The sequence below is a fragment of the Nicotiana sylvestris genome, chromosome 7 (assembly GCF_000393655.2).
Source record: "Nicotiana sylvestris chromosome 7, ASM39365v2, whole genome shotgun sequence".
In the NCBI taxonomy this organism is placed as follows: domain Eukaryota; kingdom Viridiplantae; phylum Streptophyta; class Magnoliopsida; order Solanales; family Solanaceae; genus Nicotiana; species Nicotiana sylvestris.
The window spans coordinates 85,620,615-85,640,512 of NC_091063.1; the positions used below are offsets into that span (position 1 = coordinate 85,620,615).

General features: G+C 37.7%; 2 protein-coding genes across 2 annotated transcripts; both read left to right on the forward strand.

Annotated features, from left to right (window-relative positions):
* Positions 1–5,778: 5,778 nt before the first annotated feature.
* On the forward strand, positions 5,779–12,072 carry LOC104236459 (WEB family protein At5g55860). The gene is made up of 3 exons (XM_009790382.2): positions 5,779–6,292; positions 9,249–9,441; positions 10,000–12,072. Exons 2-3 carry the CDS (start codon positions 9,274–9,276, stop codon positions 11,857–11,859), a joined length of 2,028 nt encoding a protein of 675 aa, XP_009788684.1. The 5' UTR covers positions 5,779–6,292; positions 9,249–9,273; the 3' UTR covers positions 11,860–12,072.
* Positions 12,073–15,102: 3,030 nt separating this feature from the next.
* LOC104236460 (uncharacterized) lies at positions 15,103–19,772 on the forward strand. Its single transcript, XM_009790384.2, has 5 exons — positions 15,103–15,633; positions 17,922–18,007; positions 18,092–18,397; positions 18,510–18,593; positions 19,123–19,772. The coding sequence occupies exons 1-5, from the start codon at positions 15,262–15,264 to the stop codon at positions 19,562–19,564; spliced, it is 1,290 nt and encodes a 429-aa protein (XP_009788686.1). The 5' UTR covers positions 15,103–15,261; the 3' UTR covers positions 19,565–19,772.
* The last annotated feature ends 126 nt before the right edge of the window (positions 19,773–19,898 follow it).

Here is a 19,898-nt window from a genome sequence, read left to right on the forward strand (position 1 = left end):
ATACGCATCTCTAACCGTGGTAGAAACCATCAAAAAAACTTTCTGAATTCCATTTACACAAAACTAAACCATCAGAACTGAATCCTTCTAACTCAACCAAGCTACGTAGGCCACAAAAAACCCAAGAGAATTGCCGCGAAACACCTGCAGAAACTCATTACCTCGTAATTACCCAAAGGACTAATCATGTCTTTACCATGCCGATCCGGCCTACTACCAAGCTATCCTATTGATCCTAGTTCCTTCTAGATTACCTTCAAATTGATACTTCTCCTTGTCATAACACCACAATTCCTCATCCCAGATGCACCACATGAGACCTAAGCATAAAACCACACCGTCTACGGCTCACAAGCCGCCGAACTCTCTCTTAAATATTCCCAACAACACCACGTTCAAAATGCTTACCCTGAAGAGACTTCATACGAACCTAAGGCCATTACCTTCACCTTCCTGATACTGATATATAGAGTCCCATAATTAATATAGAAAATACCACAAGTCTTGACATCTTCCAATGAAAACTCAGTTTCTAGTCACATATGCAACTTGAAAATACCCAATTGTTACAAGTAAAATCTTGAACACATTAGAACCATTATCGAGAGTCATTCACTATATTCGAACTACAATTAGCCTGATCAAACGAATAGGACCACCCGTGCCTCAATAGCACTCCGACATTGAAGAGTGTAACCTCATCCTAAAACAACCAAGCAACTTCCTGCTCTATGCACCAAGCATCCATTACCAACAACAACTCAAGACATTCCATGATTCTCATACACCTATGAAGCATGACATAACCTTTGTCAAAATTTTCCTTTACTCGAGCCATCCTGAGTCTCAATCTCCGTAAGCCATAACCGATTCACCTGTATGCCTCAAACTGGAACCAACATAGCACATAACCGTACAATCGACTAATTAATAGTGAACTCCCCCACTTGGCTCGAAGCCATAGACCAAAACATACACAATAACTCATAACGCATATACTTTATTGCTGCCATAATACCATAGTGAGATTAAATGCAATCCTTCATAAGCTCGTGGAACATAGACCATCTGGTACTTTATATCTTCTGCACATCTCGCATTCACTTTCGTAGTAGTCAAGCATACTCTCTTGAGCAACCCAAATTCAAATTGTAAAACATATATTTCCCTGGTAATAGAGATCTTCCAATAAATGACACAAGGGATTACGCAAACATCAAAACAATCCGTAGGAGAGAACCCCACCTGCTTTGCCTCAAACTAACATTTATGTATACCTTCCACCGTCATAAACATTACGCAGTCACTTAATCTTCCTGAGTCTGAACTCATACCGCCACATGAAATTCACTTCACTCCCAACTAGAACACATGAAAAGATTCTTCACACACCCATAACTCGAGGCTATACCTCAAATCGAGATGAAAATCAAGTGCCTAATAGTTCTTCTATCCTCCAGCAGACCCTTCTTGTCATTTCCAAATCATATAAATACACCTCGCAGTCATAACATACTCATCACGTAGCTATCCAGTCATTACTCCCCTTAATAGGGACGCAACAGAACATATAGACACAGAAACACGCGCTCACGAAATCAACAGCTCAAGGCATGAGCTATAGGCAAAAATCCGGCCTCAAGTCTTCCAGACTGGCCCAACATCAACACATAGAGATCACATCTCGCCCCTTGATCAGGGATTCACAAGCCATCGATGCACATCAGATACTGAGCGTTTATGCGCACATGCGAACACGTGGAAGGAATTCAAAGAGTTACATTTCAAGCTGAATCAAGGACGCACGATAAGAATTCAAGAATGTGAAGTTTTTCCTCAAGGTTCTGCAGCCTCCCGAGGATAAATACAGACATCTCTGTACCGATCCGCGAAACTCTACTAAACCTGCTCATGACTCGTGAGACCTATGTAATCTAGGCTCTGATACCAACTTGTCACGACCCCAAATCGGACCCGGTCGTGATGGAGCCTCTCGTGAAGACAAGGCCAGCCGACACAATCCCCAAGTTTGTTTCAAAAGTTTTAATAAGTCAATTTAAGCCTTCTTAGTTAATCGGGTATTGCATAATGTAAGTTTAAAAGAACAGTGCGGAAATAGATACAGCCCGATATCGGGGTGTCACTAGTCATGAGCATCTACTAAGGTCTAAAATACAATGGAATTTCTGTAAATGTACTAAATACAGTCTAATGACATCAAAGGGAGAAAAGCAGTGCTGCGGACGTCGGGCAACTACCTTGCTAAACTCCAAAGACTCTGCCTCTGATCAATCAATACCTGCTACCGGGTGCAGAAATACCTGAATCTGCACACAAGGTGCAGGGAGTAAAGTGAGTACTCCAACTCAGTGAGTAATAATCATAACTAAAGACTGAGTGATAGGAAATCACGAAAAGTACATCAACATGCTGTATAAAAGTAGTACAAAATCAGTAAGAAAGCAGTGAAGCTATGAAATCTCTTAAAGCATCTTAGCTCAGTTTAAACTTCTTTAAAAATGACTTTCAATAGTTAAGCAATTGAATGCAAAGCAATTAGAACAGATAAGCACAGAAAATCCGTCCCTCGGGCATAAATACACAGTCAAACAGGTAAATGACAGACAAATAAGACAGATAAACACATAAAGGATTGCCCCTCAGGCACAATGTCAACAATACCAGCCCTCGGGCTATATCTCACATCACAATAGGTACTCGCGCTCACTGGGGGTGTGCAGACTCCTGGAGGGGCCCTTTACGGCCCAAGCGCAATATCAAGCCATCTCGTGGCATCATCACTAGGCCTTCGGCCTCATATCAACAAGCCACCTTGTGGCGTACAAACTCAGGCCCTCGGCCTCATAATCATAATCAGTGTAACACCGCTGCGGTGTGCAACCCGACCCAAAAGTATCCTCACAGCATAGGCCCTCAGCCTTACTCAGTCAAAATCACATAAGCCACTCGAGCAACAGTAAAATATGATGCTCAGCCCAAAATATTAATTGAAATATCATTTGATATATTAAAACAGAGTAAACATGGTTGAGTTATGAAAACAATGAAATATAGCATGACTGAGTTCAAATATAAAGTCAAAACAGTGAGGAAATATCAATAAAAATCCCCTAAGGGTTCAAATAGTTGGTACGAAGCCCAAATATGGTATTCAGCCCAAGACATGATGATAGCAAATAGATTTCAGTCAAATACGTGGTAAAATAGTCATTCGGGACGGACTAAGTCACAATCCCCAATAGTGCATGACCCCACGCTCGTCATCAAGCATGTGTGTCACCTCAATATAGCACAACGATGTATAATCCGGGGTTTCATACCCTCAGGACATCATTTACAATCATTACTCACCTTGATCCGGTCCAAACTCTAGCCCGCGATGCTTTGACCGCACGAATCGACCTCCGGATGCTCCAAATCTAGCCACACTCAGTACATAATCATTAAAATATGCTAAGGGAACGAAGCCCACTCGAAAATATCCGATTTACATCAAAAATCCCGAAATTGCTCAAACCCGGCCACCGGGCCCACGTCTCGGAATCCGATAAAAATCGCATCCATAGAATCCTCATCCTTTCACGAGTCTATACATACCAAGAACATCAAAATCAGACCTTAATTGCCCCTTCAAGTTCCCAATTTACACTCTCCAAAGTCAAGCCCTAATTTCCCAACTTTAGGCTTTAGTTTCCACACATTTCATGATTAAACAAGTAAGAATCAACGTAAGATCGAGTATTGAGTTTAAAAATCTTACCTCCAGGTGTTATATCTTGAATACCTCTTTAAATCCTCTCAAAAAACTCCAAAATCGCCCAAAAATGGTTAAAGTTAGCCCCAAAATCGCGGACAATGGCTATTTAAACATTCTACCTAAGCATCAAAAACCTTCTTCGCGAACGCGGTCAAGGCCTCACGTTCGCGAAGCACAAAAATCGTTGACCAAATTTTCCCCTTACGCGAACGCGACCTCCGGCTCGCATACGCAAAACGTCCGCTTTCCAAACCATCGCGAACGCGACCTCCTTACGCGTAGCACAAAAAGGCTGGGACCCCATATGCTCCCACTTACTCTAGCGAACGCGACACAGGCCTCGCGAATGCAGAGAATCAAAACATCAAAACATCGCGAACGCGACACCCAAAACGCGAACGTGAAGGCAAAATTCGCCGCCTCAGAAAACCCTTCGCGAACGCGGGTCCCTGACCGCGAACGCGAAGAACAAATCGTGTGCAACACAAAACCAGCAAAAACTGCCAAGTCCAAAGTCCAAAATTGATACGTTTAACCATCCGAAACTTACCCGAGGCCCTCGGGACCTCAACCAAACATGCCAACATATCTCATAACCTCATACAAACGTGTTCCAACCTTCAGAACGCTCAAAACACCAAAATCACATCGGATTCAAGCCTAAGAGCTTCAAGAACTTCCAAATTCCGCTTTCGATCAAAATCCCAACGAAACCACGTCCGAATGACCTGAAATTTTGCACACACATCACAAATGACACAACGGAGCTTCTGCAACTTCCGTAATTCCATTTCAACTCCTATATCAAAATCTCACTTATCAACCGGAGAACGCTAAAATCTCAATTTCGCCAATTCAAGCCTAAACCTTCCACGAACATCCAAAATGCATTTCGATCACGCTCCTAAGTCCCAAATCACCTAACGGAGCTAACCAGATCATAAAAATTCTGATCCGAGATCATATACCAACAAGTTAAATCTTGGTCAAACTTTTCAAATTTCAAGCTTCAAACTGAGAACTGTTCTTCCAAATTCATTCTGATTACCCTGAAAACCAAAACCAACGATTTACATAAGTCATAATCCATCACACGGGGCAAATCATGCCCGAGAACTGGCGAGCAAAGTGCAAAAGCTCAAAACGACTGGTCGGGTCGTTACATTAAATTGATAATAGAAATTTTTAAGAAATATATCCTAAAAGTAATAGGATTGCATTACTAAAGATATTTATTTGTTCAATTTTATATGAATTAGACTGCCCAAAAGTAATTATACTAATAGGATTCCTAAAGGTAATCACGTAGGATCCCAAACGTGTAGTATTATATCCTAAAACTAATAGGATTATAAGACTAATATCTAAAATTTTGGTTATGTTCTTTTATTGTGAGTTATTATGCTTAATATTATAAGGTTATTTTTGTAAACCGACATTGTATTCATGTTTTAATACGGAGTGAAATTAATTTTAGAAAATACCTTTTAGGTTTGGCTTTGAAATATTAACCTCTCTTGTTTTGTTTCGACTTTTTATAGCAATTCTTTTAAACTAATTGTCATTAATATAAAAAATTATGTTTGAACTAAAATGTCTATCTTAACCAACCTAGAAACTTCAATTTTGATCCCTCGAAAACCTTCGCGGGAACAATTTTCAACCAAGATTACCTAGCTTTTCTGTATTAACAAAAAAAAAAACAAATATCAGTGAGTTTTCAAAAAAATATTATCTTTTCAGGAAAAAAAAAATAGTTTTGACCTCCCAAATATTTGGCCAAACAAACTACTCCTAGCAAGTATAAATTTCAATACAATACAATCTTAATAATGGAGGATGACTAATCCATATATTATTACCCTATCTTTAGCAACCTTTGTCTTTGTGCGTCTTCTTTTTCACCCAGCCTTTGCGTGCTCAGAGACAGAGTCAGCCTTTGGACGGTGCCATTTGCTGACTTGGACTCTCGCTCTCTCTCTCTCTGCCTCTCTCCCCCTCTCTCTCTCCTCTCTGATTAGCTGATGGAGTAGTATACATTTCTATATTTGTCATTCAACACACAGCTTTGTTAGCCTTTTCTCACTTTCAAACCATCACCCACCCCTCTCTCTCATACCACCAGTGAACAATTCCTGTCTTTACCGTTTGAATTTTCTGCTTCTCTCTATCTCGGATGTTGCAACTACCCATGCTTATTTTCTTCCTCCTTTCACTATACAAACAGTATTTCCCCTCATCCTAGTCTCTGCAAAATTCCTTTTTTTTACCTCTTGAAAATTAAAAACTTGAAGAAAGGACTGTTTGGTTGTTGGGTTTATGTTGTGTAGTTAAAGTATTGACTTTTGGACATACGTTTAGTTGGGTCAACCACTTTCGCCTTTTGCTTCAGAATTTGCTGCTGCCATATCGACCCTTTTGGGATTCAAAAGCTTGACGATTTTTTCCTAGGGTTTATGGATGTGCCCTTTTTTCCCCTCTTTCGTATATGATTGGGGCTCGAGTTATCATTAGGTAAGCTCTTTTCCATGTTTACCCTTGCTTGCCTGCCTTTTTTTTCCCTTCTTGCTATTATTAATTGTTGGTGTTGAATTTGTGCTGAAGCACGTTGAAGTAAGGCTAAATTTTAAGTCTTTTAAGGCTACATTTTAAGTCTTTGTAGACTTGGTAAATAGAATTTGTTCCGTGTAGTTGCTCTTGTTCTGGTTGGTAAGTTTTAACTGAGAAATGTAATGATTTTTTCTTTTTCGTACTCACATCTCGTGATGATTAGTATAAAATTAAATGATAGTATTACTTACTGGTTTCAGAGGGGATATTTTTGCATTATTTTTTAAAGAAAATTCTTCTAATTTTATGAGCTTCCGATTGAGGTATAGTTGTTGTTTTTTTGTTTTACGAGTTTCATAATTTGATGCCTTCCACTCACTAAGTTGCTAGTTTCACCTTTTAGAAGTATCCGAGGGGCAATCGGAAATAGCCTCTCTACCTTATAGGGGTAAGATTTGCATACATACTACCCTCCCCAGACCTCACTTGTGGGAATACACTAGCTATGTTGTTGTAATATGTACCAAATGCAATTTTATGCACTAAAATGATTTTCTTGCTTACTTTAACTATTTACCAATATCAGACTTCAAATTTAGTTTACCCAAAAAATGTCGAGAAGACATGTTTGTATATGCAACTGATGCTGATTGCGATCTTAGAGGGTGTGATAATTACATTTCTGGCTTAGTGTACCTTGTCAGTGATAGTTGTAGAGGTATTTGCTTTTGTGCACTAACTTTGCATCTGTTTCTCTGTTTGTTTCACTTCCAAAAATGAATGTTTAGGTAGCTATTTGCAACCCATGATGCTGGATACACTTGGAGAAACTGAGTTCTAGTTTGGAAAGTTTCTGCATTGTTTCACGTGGAGTTTATTTGATTTTACGTTTACATGCTGACTAGTTACACTTATATCCAGGGAATGTTGGACTATAACCAAGTTTAATTTTCGTTGCCATTTTTTGCCAAATAGAATTGTAGTACATTAGCCTTGCTATATCTCTTGTGTAATCTATTTCAGCCTTGGCATGATTCACCACAAAATTACAATTTGACTCTAAGACAAACTAGATGCAAAATGGGTTCTGTCAGGAGAAAATCTTATTGGGTTGGGAAGCATTTAAAGATTTGATTACTCCAATTTAATTGTTAAAATCCCCAGATGAAGCCTCAATGTGATACTTGCATCAGCATGTCATGCAGAGACAATTACTTCAACGGGATTTTGACATCTCCATACTTTCACACCGTCAGATACACCAAAGTAGAGTTCAATATAGTGGTTTTGCTTTTAACTTGAGATGTACGGCAACCAAACTCAGCGTGAATACTTTTGATTTCACTAATGACTTAATGTGAGTGCTAATCTAAGGTGGCTTATCATTTTCAAGTCAGTTATCTTTTTGTCATATAGGAAACTTTGGAGGTTTTAAAGTGGTGATATGGCGCTTTTAGTGGCTAGAATTGGAGATTAGATTTATCGATTTTGAGGAATGAAGTACATTTTATAGACATGCATTCCATGTATACACACAGCTGTCTGAGTATAACTTAACATGACATTTTCCAGATGAAAGTAAAGTCGAAAACAGTCTACTCTTTTCAATGTAGCAAAAGGAAAGTGTCTTTCTATTCATGTAGCTCAAAGGAGCAGGAAAAATGCTTGATAATATTCTCATATCTGTGGTTTCTTTCCCTATGATGTGCTGTGAAAGTCACAAGGGTGCTAGTATCTGGGTAATATATTTACCTCCACATGCTACTAGCAAATAAGCCGTTGCAGTGGCTGGTAGAATGGATGAGTATCTATAAGATTGGTATAGCGCACCTAGTTGAAGCAACTAAATGACTTCTACACATTCGTCTAAAAAACTAGAATAATGGTTTTTGAGTGTTAAGGTCAAAAGATGCAACATTTCAACCTGGATGGGTCAACAACAAGATTGATGGTTGAATGTAGTGGACATGTGATAGTTTAAGACAATACCTGACATTTAATTCTCTCTATCAGGTGTCATTCTAGATCCTCACTGTATTTTACATCTATGTTGCACGTACTCGTGTACAATTACAGGTACAAATCCCAACAAGTGCATGTGTAACTTTTTGGTACGCGTATGTGTATTTTTTCCAATTTGTACTGTAATTTGAAGAATCTGCACGACATACCAATGCCATGTCACACCTGTTTGACGTGTATGACAAGGCAAATGAAAGGATCCATTTAACATAGTTGGCCATGACAGATCATTGATGATTGACCTAGTCTGATGCACCACTATCGTGTTCTCATCCATTATTGTGCTGTAAGTGGGTTCTATCATGGCAAGTTTTTTTGACAATCTCAAACATCTTTCAGTCTTAGGTAGTTGAGGTCTTGAGGAGGAATACTTTAGCTGCAGTGATGAACTAAGAGTGTTGATTGATTGGTCTTGTAACATTTTGGTAGATAATTGTAGCTTAAAACATATTGAATTAGGTTTCAGTATCCTTGGGGAAGGGGATAGGTGTGCCTTAAGAAAAAAAAAATTCAACTCATCTCCAAAAGTTAAATTTCTCCATCTTCTTCGCATTGAGTTCTGGGTTTACGCTTTTCTAATCTTCCCAATCTCAGAACTGCTTGAATGATCTTGTGTATTTGCTTTTCATTGTATGTTAATGGACTAATGTGCTTTCTGAAGCTGTACTCATCCTATCTGTACAATATTTCAATGAGGAGAATAACCAAAAGGGGAATCGAATGTTTAAGATTTTCAAGTACGAGGAGGGACTCATATTTAACTATAGCTTGTATTGCATGATGACCACTTGTAAACTGGTGTATCTCGAGCTTCTATATTATTCTTATCTACTAGGTTGAAAACTCTGACTGTGTTTTTAATCACTCCCAGTCAACTTTTCTTTGCTTTTCTTGATAGGTGATTGTGTCAAAAAGATTGCAATATGGTTGCAAAAGACCATAAGAAGATCACTGGATCTCCTATACAAGTTGGAGAGATAGATACAAGTGCACCATTTCAGTCTGTCAAAGATGCTGTTAACTTGTTTGGGGAAGGTGCTTTCTCAGGGGAAAAACCAGCAATCAAGAAGGCAAAACCTCAGTCCGCAGAGGTATATGATACTGTGGTTCAAATATGTATCATTATCCTGATTGGAAAAGTTAAAATGTTTTTATTGCGACTAACATTATCCGTTCTGCTTGTAGTAAATGGTCGTTTTATGATTAAGATTGATTATTAACTTAGTAGACAAGGAAAAGTTAGAGAATGAACTTCTAATCCAAATTTCCTCTTGCCTAGTACACACACTAATATTCTTGTTATCTAGTATATTATAAAGGTTTGTGCATGCAAGCATCTCCATCTATTCATCAAGGTTTTGTCCTGTATATGCATCCTTGAAGCACCTTCTTTCTTGATTAATTTCTTGAAGCACCTTCTTTCTTGATTAATTTCTTGAAGCACCCCAGTCCACCTTACTTGGGTAGTGTGTATAAAAAAAATTTCTGCTTCATTTTTACTTTCAGAACTTTTTTTCTTTGGAGTTGTAATAGGCATTAGATGCTCTGAAGTGACTGAATACAGAATATTTAAATCTAAGCATTGGTTAGTGTCAGGGTCTGCAACCAGATAGCCTCACCTTAGTAACATTATTTTTTCTTTCTTTCAGAGGGTATTGGCAAAGGAAACACAGCTTCATTTAGCCCAGAAAGAGCTAAACAAGTTGAAGGAGCAGTTGAAAAATGCTGAAACCACAAAAGACCAAGCACTCACCGAGCTTGAAAGGGCAAAACGCACTGTTGGGGACCTCACCCATAAGCTCAAACTTGTATGTGAGTCAAAGGATTCAGCTATAAAGGCAACAGAAGCAGCAAAGAGTCAGGTGAACCATCTTGAAGAAGCAAATGATGGCTCTGTTATTGGGAATGATGGTTCTTGGAAGGTGGATTTGGAAACTGCGAGAGAAAAGTATATGGCTGAAATAGCTGATCTTAATACCGCAAAGCAAGAGCTTAGGAAAATCCGTCAGGATTGTAATACATCTATGGAAGAAAAAGCTGTCGCTATTGAGCAGGCAGCAGAAGCTGGGCGTACTGCCAAAGCAAACGTGGAAAGAGCTAGTGAGCTCTCCAAGGAAATAGCAGCTGTCCAGGAGTCAATTAATCAACTAAAACTTGCCTGTGTGCAGGAGCGGGAGGAGGAAGCAAAGATTTATGCTGAAAAGGATGTTCAGAAGCAGTCCTACAAAGCTAAACTTGAAGAGTCAGCAGAGAAGTTACTTGCATTGAGGAAAGAAACCAATGGGGACATAGCCAGGAGTCTGGAAGCACAATTGGCTGAAACAACATCCCAAATTGAAGCTCTGCGAAAAGAGATGGATAGCACGAAGTCTTCTGACCTTGATACAGTGACAGCTGTTACTGCAGAGCTGGATGATGCTAAGGAATCACTGCATAAAGTGGCAGAAGAAGAGAGCACTCTGCAGACCTTGTTAGAGACCCTTAAACTGGAGCTGGAGAATGTGAAGAAAGAACATTCTGATCTGAAAGAGAAGGAGGCGGAGACAGAATCACTTGCTGTGGGTCTGCACATCAAGCTCCGGAAAGTCAAATCTGAGCTTGAAGTAGCAGTTGCAGAAGAATCCAGAGCAAGAGGGGCTTCCGAAGAAATGATCTCTACTCTCCATCAGCTGACCTTGGAGACTGAAAATGCCAAGCTTGAAGCTGAAGAGATGAAAAAGCAAGCAGAAGAATTAAAGAGAGAAGCAGAAGCCACTAGAATGGCATTTGAAGAAGCAGAAAAGAAGCTTAAAGTGGCGATGGAAGAAGCTGAAGAAGCAAAATCAGCTGAGGCTGGGGCTCGTGATGAAATTAAGATTTTATCTGAAAAGAACGCGACTGCACGATCCTCAATGTCCGAGTCTGGTTCTCATATCACTTTATCAAAAGACGAGTTTGACTCTTTGAGCCGTAAAGTTGAAGAATTTGATAAATTAGCAGAAATTAGAGTGGGAGCTGTAATAGCTCAGGTAGAGGCCGTGAAAGCAAGTGAGAATGAGGCCCTCAAAAAGTTGGATGCTACTCAGAAGGAGATTGATGATATAAAAACAGCTACTCAGGAAGCATTGAAGAAGGCAGAGATGGCAGAAGCTGCCAAGAAGGCCGTAGAAGGGGAGCTTAGAAGATGGCGAGAACGTGATCAAAAGAAGGCAGCCGAGGCAGCTTCTCGTATTCTTGCTGAACAGCAGATGAACTACGAATCATCTCCTCAAGGTTACAGAGTTGAGAAGGAGAAGCCATTGGAGAAGTTCATGGAGTCGCATTCAAAGATGCACCCACCACCAGTGGAAACCTGGAAGCAAAACTCACAAGAGAAGATAACGGAATCACGCAAGTTGCAGAAAGCAAAGACATCTGTGTCAAAGAAGAAGGTATTGATGCCTAATATCAGTGGCATTTTTCAGAAGAAGAAAAACCAAGTAGAGGGAAGTTCTCCTTCATATCTGCCTGGAGAGAAGCCTGTTTGGTAGCACTTTGCCAAAATTTTGTGTGCGCAAAATATGTGTGGTGGAGAGGAACCGTTCTATATGCCATGGATTGTGTATATCTGAAACCTGTGGAACGGCATTTTCTTTTCCCTTTCACTTTTGGTATTTATTTTGTGTGTTTGAAAGTAAGTTATTAAGAGTTATATGCAATTGACTCGCATAAATAAGATGCTTATAAGACTCTTTTCTTGACCATCCTCAACTTCCACGGAAAAGGTAAATATATGCAACCTAAGAATAATACAGACTATAAGTCGTTTTTGCCCTTTTATATTACTTGCTCCTGCTAATATCTGTGTTCATTTTGACTCAGAATGATCAATAAGATAAGTCTTGTTTAGTATTTATTAAGAAACATGTTGAGTCAACGAAACTGATCTAATCATATAATTAATTGATGGCTAATTAAAACATTAAGCTGCCTTATAGTCATTAGAAAACCGATGATAATGAATAGCAAGATAAAAACATTAGGGCCTTTCTGCTATACATGGGGGAAAATCTCTTTGACTATAGCGAATAATTAATACAAAACTGACCACAGAGATTAGTGTTTGGTGTGATACTCTCATACCAAGTAAGCGTTGAAGGACTTAGGGTAAGATCAGATTAATAAGACATTTTCAACAATTGAAGCACTGTAATTATCTTTTTAGTCAGTTTTTAAAAAAATCCACTTTCTTTTTTTTAGTAGAAAACTCTTTTAATTTCAATATCCCACATAACATGTTAACACAATAAAGACTCACAAGACATTTTGCTACGTGATACACATGCATGTATCCCGTTTGGCCAAGCTTCTAAAATAAGCTTATTTTGAGAAGTGTTTTTAAAAAGTGTTTTGGTGAGAAGTAGTTTGTGTTTGACTAATTAATTAAAAAAACACTTTTGATGAGTAATTAGTGTTTGACCAAGCTTTTCTGCTTTTTTCTGCTTCTGCTTTTTTGGGGAGAAGCTACTTTTTTCTGCTTCTGCTTCTCCTCAAAAGCACTTTTTTCCTTCCAAAAGTTTGGCCAAACACCTCAATTTGGAGAGAAGCTTTTGGCCCGAAAAAAAGCTTGATCAAACAGGCTATTAGTTTAAATATCACAAGATTCAACAGTTTTGTCTTAATTCCTTAAACTCCGTATCAAGTTATTTGGAAACGAAGGTACGCCTCAAATTCATTATTGCAAGAAAAAGCATTGAACTTTTTTAGTTACTTCAATTCAAACCGGTGACACTACATTAAATTGTTATTCTTAACTACTGGAAAAAATAAGGAATTTTTAAAATAAGGAATTTTTACCTCCGATAGCAAAGGTTAACACCTTATTTATTTTAAATAAATATCATTTAAAAAAATTATATTCTATAAATATTTTTTAATATTTATAACAAAATATCTAATTTTGGCTACCTCCTACCCTAAGCCAGTAAATACGCTATTCAGTTACACTCTTTTCTTTCTCTCTCTATTTTGATACATGTCATTCTTTTCCCCTATTCCCTGAAAACACAACTGAAGGCTTCGTCAGAAGCAACTTGATTTTCTATTACGAAGGGCTCCCTTATTGGATTTCGTGAAAAATTTCTCTTACGAAGGGCACTGACAGAGGGCACTTGATTCATGAAATTTTTTGGCGGGGTTGTTACGAAGTGCTTGTCATTAGGGATATTGGCTAGAAAAATGGTGATGTACCAAATAACAACTTGCAGCATGAGTAATCCATAAAACCAGACACATGCATCACTATCTTTTGAGAGAGTATAACCAATTTATCAAAAAGCCTGTTATTCTGCTTTTTCTTATTGATTTTCTGTTATGAAGGGCTCCCAATTGGGTTTCCTAAAATACGAAGGGCACTTTATTGAATACGAAGGGTCTTTTTTGTGAGATTCAGGGTTTTTGCTCGTCGCCGGAAATTAGGGTTTATTCTTGAACAAAGACGACGGAGTTTGAGGCTGAGCAACTTGATTTTCTGTTAATATATTTCATTGTATTCATTGTCTTTTTTTCATTGTAATTCAATGTATCTCGTTGTATTCCATGTATTTCATTATATTCACTGTCTTTTTTTCAATTTATTTCAATGTATCCCGTTGTATTCTATGTATTTCATTGTATTCATTGTCTCGCTATATGCCATGAATGTATTCATATGTTTTTTTTTTCATTAATATAATTTATGTATTCAGATGTATTACATAATTTCTCTGAAGATTGCTATGTTTTTGGTGTATTTTTCAGTTGAGAATCTTTTTTATAACTGAAAATACAAAATTTGTATGTTATAATTGAGTTTGTTGAGTTATATTAGAAATCTATTATGTTAATTGATTCACTTTCCGTTTTAAAACAGTGTAATCCCTTATTTCACGTCGTGAATACAGTCGAATACAATAATCTGTCCAGCTGTAATCCCATGTTTCACTCTATGAATACAGTCGGATACACTCGAATACAACAACTGATTAGCTGGACTTTCGTGATCCACGCCTATTTTTGTTATTGTATTCATGAATACAATAGCTTAAATACATCAAATACATCTTATAACCACAGAAAATGTATCTATAATCCGTAATATAGCAAATGGTATCTATAAATGGCTAATTACTACTAAAAGATAGTGCTTTATGAAAATTTCTCAAAAAATAACTTCAAAAATTTAACTTATATCCCCTTCGATCCATTTTAATCGATTTTTTGTCCTTTTTTGTGGTTTACAGTATTTGATTTTTTCAAATATCAAAAAGGAATTAACTTTTTTTTTCCAAAGTTGTCCTTGGAGTAAAGAGCTTAGGACTATTTGTTATATTTTCAATGAACAAATTAAGGTTAATATGGTCAATTTTTTTTTTGTTTTTTTGGTTTCCCATCCGGTGTCCGGTACCCGCATTGGAGCCCGACTATATCCGGATTCGTGCTGCGTAGGGCCGCTTTCAGGGAGAAGCGCTATCTACCAAGGATTTTTCCATACTCAGGGCTCGAACCCGAGATTAACTAATGCTAATAAGTGAATTTCTTAAAATGCGTGAAAACAACCAAAAAATTAACTAAAGTGGACTATATATTAACAATATGAAATAAATTTAAAAGTATTAATGTAATTTAATTGATTATAATAAATTATTCCATCTTTTTAATTATTCTTTTGATTTTGCACTTCCTTTAAAAAAAAATAAAGTACATATAATTTTACCCATAATAAATAAAAGTATTGCTAACTCTTAAAAAAGTTCACTGTCCACCCAAATGTGGAAAGGAACAAAAAAAAAAGGAAACTAAAGTACAGGGTGTAATAACAGAGGAGTAATAATCAATTGAAGAAGAGTCCATTTCACTATCCCAGAGGTCAAAGTTAGAAAGACACCATTAATACTCCCTCAGTCCACTCAGTAATGGCGAGTAGCAACAGGGACAACGATTTCATAAACCCTAACACTTCTTCCCCAATAACCGTCTCCGATGCGGACAGCTTCCTTCTAGATTCTTCTCAGATCGGTAGCGCTTCTGGAAGTTTCCAGAACGAGGGTTTTCTCTCCGGCCTCGACGCCGCCGCCGGCACTTCCGATGCCGAGTTCGGTTTTTCCCGTCCTGATTTTCGCCAGACTCCACTCGTTGGTACTGTCGATTTCTATGACCGCCACGTCTTCCTTTGCTACAAAAATCTTCAAGTTTGGCCTCCGCGTATTCAGGCCACTGAGTTTGATCGCTTGCCTAGGCTTCTTGCTGCTGCTCTTTCTGCTCGCAAGAATGATATCAACAAGCAGGTTTGTGCCACGTGTCACTTTGTTTTAAAATTTTGAATAAGTAGCTATACTGCATTGTGCTAGCTGTTATTATCTTCTAGTATGCCCATGGATATAATTGCTAATGAGTTACTGGAAATTCAATTAGTACTATATTAAAGTTTGACCAATACCATTTCTTTTATTCAAAAAATTAGTCTTTTAACATCTAATTGTAATTTACCTGAAATAAGCCTGATTAGAGTTGAATTAATATGAAGGATTTATATAGCTAAACACTAACGGATTTAGACGCGTGATTGGTTATTAGGTCTTTTAGCATTCTGAAATGAGTATATTTCTAACTTGTTAGTCGTTTATCATGTAGTTTCAAAATGTCAAATTTTATTTTGGAAAAAATCAAATAATTTACATCTCATATCATCCTTAAACCTTTGGCTATGTTGATAAGCAAACAAGCCCAACACGCCATTTGAATTGGGTGGGAAGAACTGCTTCCATCAGCTTTCGAGTTAAAGCTTTCTTAAATTTATGCAGATGCTTTCTTTTAAAAGATGGGCATTCCTTGGTTTTTTACATTGTTACTTATTCGGATGTCTGAACTGAGTTCTTCCTGCATATAGCAATAGACTGAAAAGTAAAATGCACAGTTAGTTCCTACATTATTTGTTCGTATACACTTTTTGTCCTTGTACAGTTTCTTTTCCTTTGGATAAAAACTTTAACAGTCTCCAATTTTCAATTGCTAGAGTCCACCTGTATAATTAAGTAGATCATATGACTTGCCATTTTCCATCCTGCATAGCTTGTCTTAAGTTTAAGAGCAAATTGTTCTCGTTTGACGTAATTTTGATTGAACTTGTGTAGGTACAGCAGAATACCTTAAGTAGCCACGTTATTGTACATGTTTGTTTTTCTCGTAACTTTTGTTTTACTGCCTCGAACCAATTGACCGTTAAGAAAGAAGCACTAAAAACAGTAAAAATTCACTTATCCCACTATGGAGCAGCAGATGGCCACATGTTACTCTTCTGACCCCCATCGTTGAGTTTGATCCCATCTTTTTATGACGAAAAACTAGAAAAAAGAAAGAAAGAGAGAACATTCTACTTTTCTAATGATGGAGAAAATGAGGGACATTCACTCTTGAACAAGAACATTTAATGCTTAAGACGGGAAAAACTGATTAGTCGTGATAGAACTCCCATTAAGTATCCCCACAAGTCACAATCATCGAGTCGATCAGTGAAGATCTAACGAGCAACCTAACTTTTGCCTTATTTTATGTTGCTATATATTGTACTATTGAGACTCTATCACTTGCTTAGCTTGCAGTCTACTTACTATTATTGGAAAAATAAGCCATGAACACCCTTAAAGAAGAATTTTAAATGGTGAAATGAAGAAAAACCTGATTCATTGTGGTTGATTGCCCAGTTTCCCTAACAGTCAATCATGAAATCCAACACTGAGGAGTGGACACACAGCCTACTATTTGTTTTTCAAGGTTGTGTATGATTTGCCACTAGATTACCTGGCAGAAAAACATTCACTTCAATTGCATACGAAAATTAGTAAGCTGAAGATTTGCAATAAATTAATTTAAAATGACATTGTGAAGTTTAATTTTCAAAGTATGAGGACAAAGGTGCATTTGACATGCTACTGTAAGGGGCAGAAGTGCACTTTCTTATTAGAGAGAGCCGAAGAATTGTAAAACATTTTATCTTCGGTTAGTTGATTCCATTTTCTATATCCTGTTAAGGCGAATTGCAGATCAGTATGGTCTCCCTGTGCACAATGTGCTAGCAATTTATAGAACGCTAAGTAACAATCCGGATTATTGCTTTTGTTTTCATAATTTGTAGTCTGTTTCAACACCTTTACTAGCATGCCGACTTCTACAACTGGTATCCTTCTCGAGGCATATATAATCTCTTTGCTTGGCTCTAAAAATTGAGTTCTGGCGTCCTTCTTGACTTATCTATATGATCTCTAGGCGTAGCTCTTGAAAGTTAAAGTCTTGAATACCCAGGGTAGTGCTCTTATTTTTTGACTTTGGTCCTGGAAGTAGCTATGATGTAATTTAGCGTTGCCTTTGAAATGCTTTATGCGAATTTAGATTCCGTCTTGCTATTATGTACTTCATCTTTTGTGATAAAAGTATTATTGAACATAAAACAGTTTTGCCTTTGGTCTGCCAGCTTTCAGAGATTTTTTTCTTGAGTAAATTGTTGAATTGGTTATGATTTCTTCATGATCACGGTAATATCTATAGTGATTTACCTTATAAATTTTCTTTCTTCAAGACTCGGTTAACAATATGTGAAGGGCATGATGGAACTGAGACATCAAATGGGGATGTGTTGATCTTTCCGGACATGATCAGATACAGGTCTGAAATACGATATACTATTCTAGTGCATCTGGTGCTGTTGACTGCATACTTATTAAGTGATTAAATTCACCTATGTTGCAGGAGATTGACTCATTTTGATGTTGACACATTTGTTGAGGAGGTGCTAGTGAAGGATGGTGAGTGGTTACCTGGAAATCCTGAAGCTCTGACTGGATGGTACATATTTGTGTGCTGTCATGGTTCAAGAGATCGTCGATGTGGTGTTTGTGGACCAGCTATAGTAAGTAGACTTAGGGAGGAGATAGAGAAACATGATCTTCAAGGAAAAATATCTGTTAGTCCATGCTCACACATCGGGGGACACAAGTTTGCTGGAAATGTGATCATATTCGGACCAAACACTAACAAGGAAATCTCCGGACACTGGTTAGGAGAAACCTTATGCCCCTTTTCTTTTGGGCTTTGTTATCTCTGATGCAGGCAGTTGATGAATTTGAGCTGGGTAGTTAATTATATATTTGATTTTGTTGGGCATTAGGTATGGCTATGTTACACCTGATGATGTACCTCAGTTGCTTGAACAGCATGTTGCTAAAGGAGAAATTGTTGATTGGTTGTGGAGGTAATTCTCTTATCTGACATCTGGAGAAATTGCATGTGACTACTTCTAAATGATTTTAATGTGTCTTTAAGCTATTCTATACTTGTCAGCTCTAAAACGTTTGCAATGGCACTTTTAAAAGTGTGATTAAGATTCAAGTTATGTATGTTTCCAAGGCATTGTTGTGTCAATATTTAGTTACCTTTTAAACGGCTTAAGTTCCATAAACCTGTGCCCTTATCTGCTTATGGAGCCAAATTTATGTTTTTGGGGAAACAAATTTTTTAGATATAATTGGCAATGGAAATTCAGTGTTCCATAAAATTATGAGGGTGTAAGAACTCAATAATGTTGATTCCAATGTACTCATTAACGTTACTAATGAGGAAGTGTTTTGTAAAAACAATCCTAATTTTGTAGAGGTGAAAAATTGGCTTTTCAAGCATCATTTGTCCTACTCTGCTTGCAGGGGGGTGCAGAAGGCACTTTTGCATGCATCAATGAAACTTTTACTTTTCTGTTTATCTAGAATACCAAAATTTTATTTCAGGGGCCAGATGGGACTGTCTGAAGACGAACAGAAAGCATCCCAAGAATATAGGCTCAGTGTTAATGGTGGAACATATATGGGAAGAGGCACCAAAAACTCAGATGATGTTGGTACTAGCACATGTGGCTCCCAATTAGAGGGTATTGACTGTTGCAGGGCAAATGGGAATATCTCTTGTTGTCAGAACACTCAATTACCAGTCAATACTGAAAATTTCGATCTCCACCAAGAAAACACTGACTTTACATCTGAAAAGAAAAAGAGCTTCAGGCGACAAATTTCTCGAAGTAATAGTGGAAAAGGGGCTCGCTCTCGCAAAGTGTGCTCCATGCCTACATGGTACGAGAGCTGGGAGCGGGAAGATACATATGCAGTTCTTGCTGTTATTGGTGCTGTCGTATCAGTTGCCTACGCCTTCAATTGCTACAGGCAGCTGAAGTAATATTCGTAAAGAGACTCACGTTTGTCGTGCAAATTCCGTTGTTGGGTAAAAAACATCTTTCTGCTTTCCTGATGTAAATTGAGGTTATTGCATGTGCAAGTCACTGAAAGGAAGTCTAATTTAATTTACTTTGGGATGCGACTTATGCCAGAACAGAGTAATGAAAGACAATTGGTGCTGTAAATTTAGGCATGTATTCTTTTATGTTTATGCGCTTCCTGGTGTCTAAATTTGTTTCTAAGGTCTATGAATGTGCTGGCTGTCTTTGTGAGAAAAAAGAAAGAAAGAACGTGCAACTGTGATCCCAAAGGGCATGTGAATTTCCAATTTGTAT

What these genes read in the sequence shown, in the direction of transcription:
- LOC104236459 (XM_009790382.2), top strand. Translation starts at nt 9,274, where the DNA reads ATGGTTGCAAAAGACCATAAGAAGATCACTGGATCTCCTATACAAGTT. An exon ending in CAAAACCTCAGTCCGCAGAG is followed by an intron (nt 9,442 to 9,999) that starts GTATATGATACT and finishes TCTTTCTTTCAG; the next exon opens with AGGGTATTGGCAAAGGAAAC.
- LOC104236460 (XM_009790384.2), top strand. Translation starts at nt 15,262, where the DNA reads ATGGCGAGTAGCAACAGGGACAACGATTTCATAAACCCTAACACTTCT. An exon ending in CCGGACATGATCAGATACAG is followed by an intron (nt 18,008 to 18,091) that starts GTCTGAAATACG and finishes CCTATGTTGCAG; the next exon opens with GAGATTGACTCATTTTGATG. An exon ending in AAGGAAATCTCCGGACACTG is followed by an intron (nt 18,398 to 18,509) that starts GTTAGGAGAAAC and finishes GTTGGGCATTAG; the next exon opens with GTATGGCTATGTTACACCTG.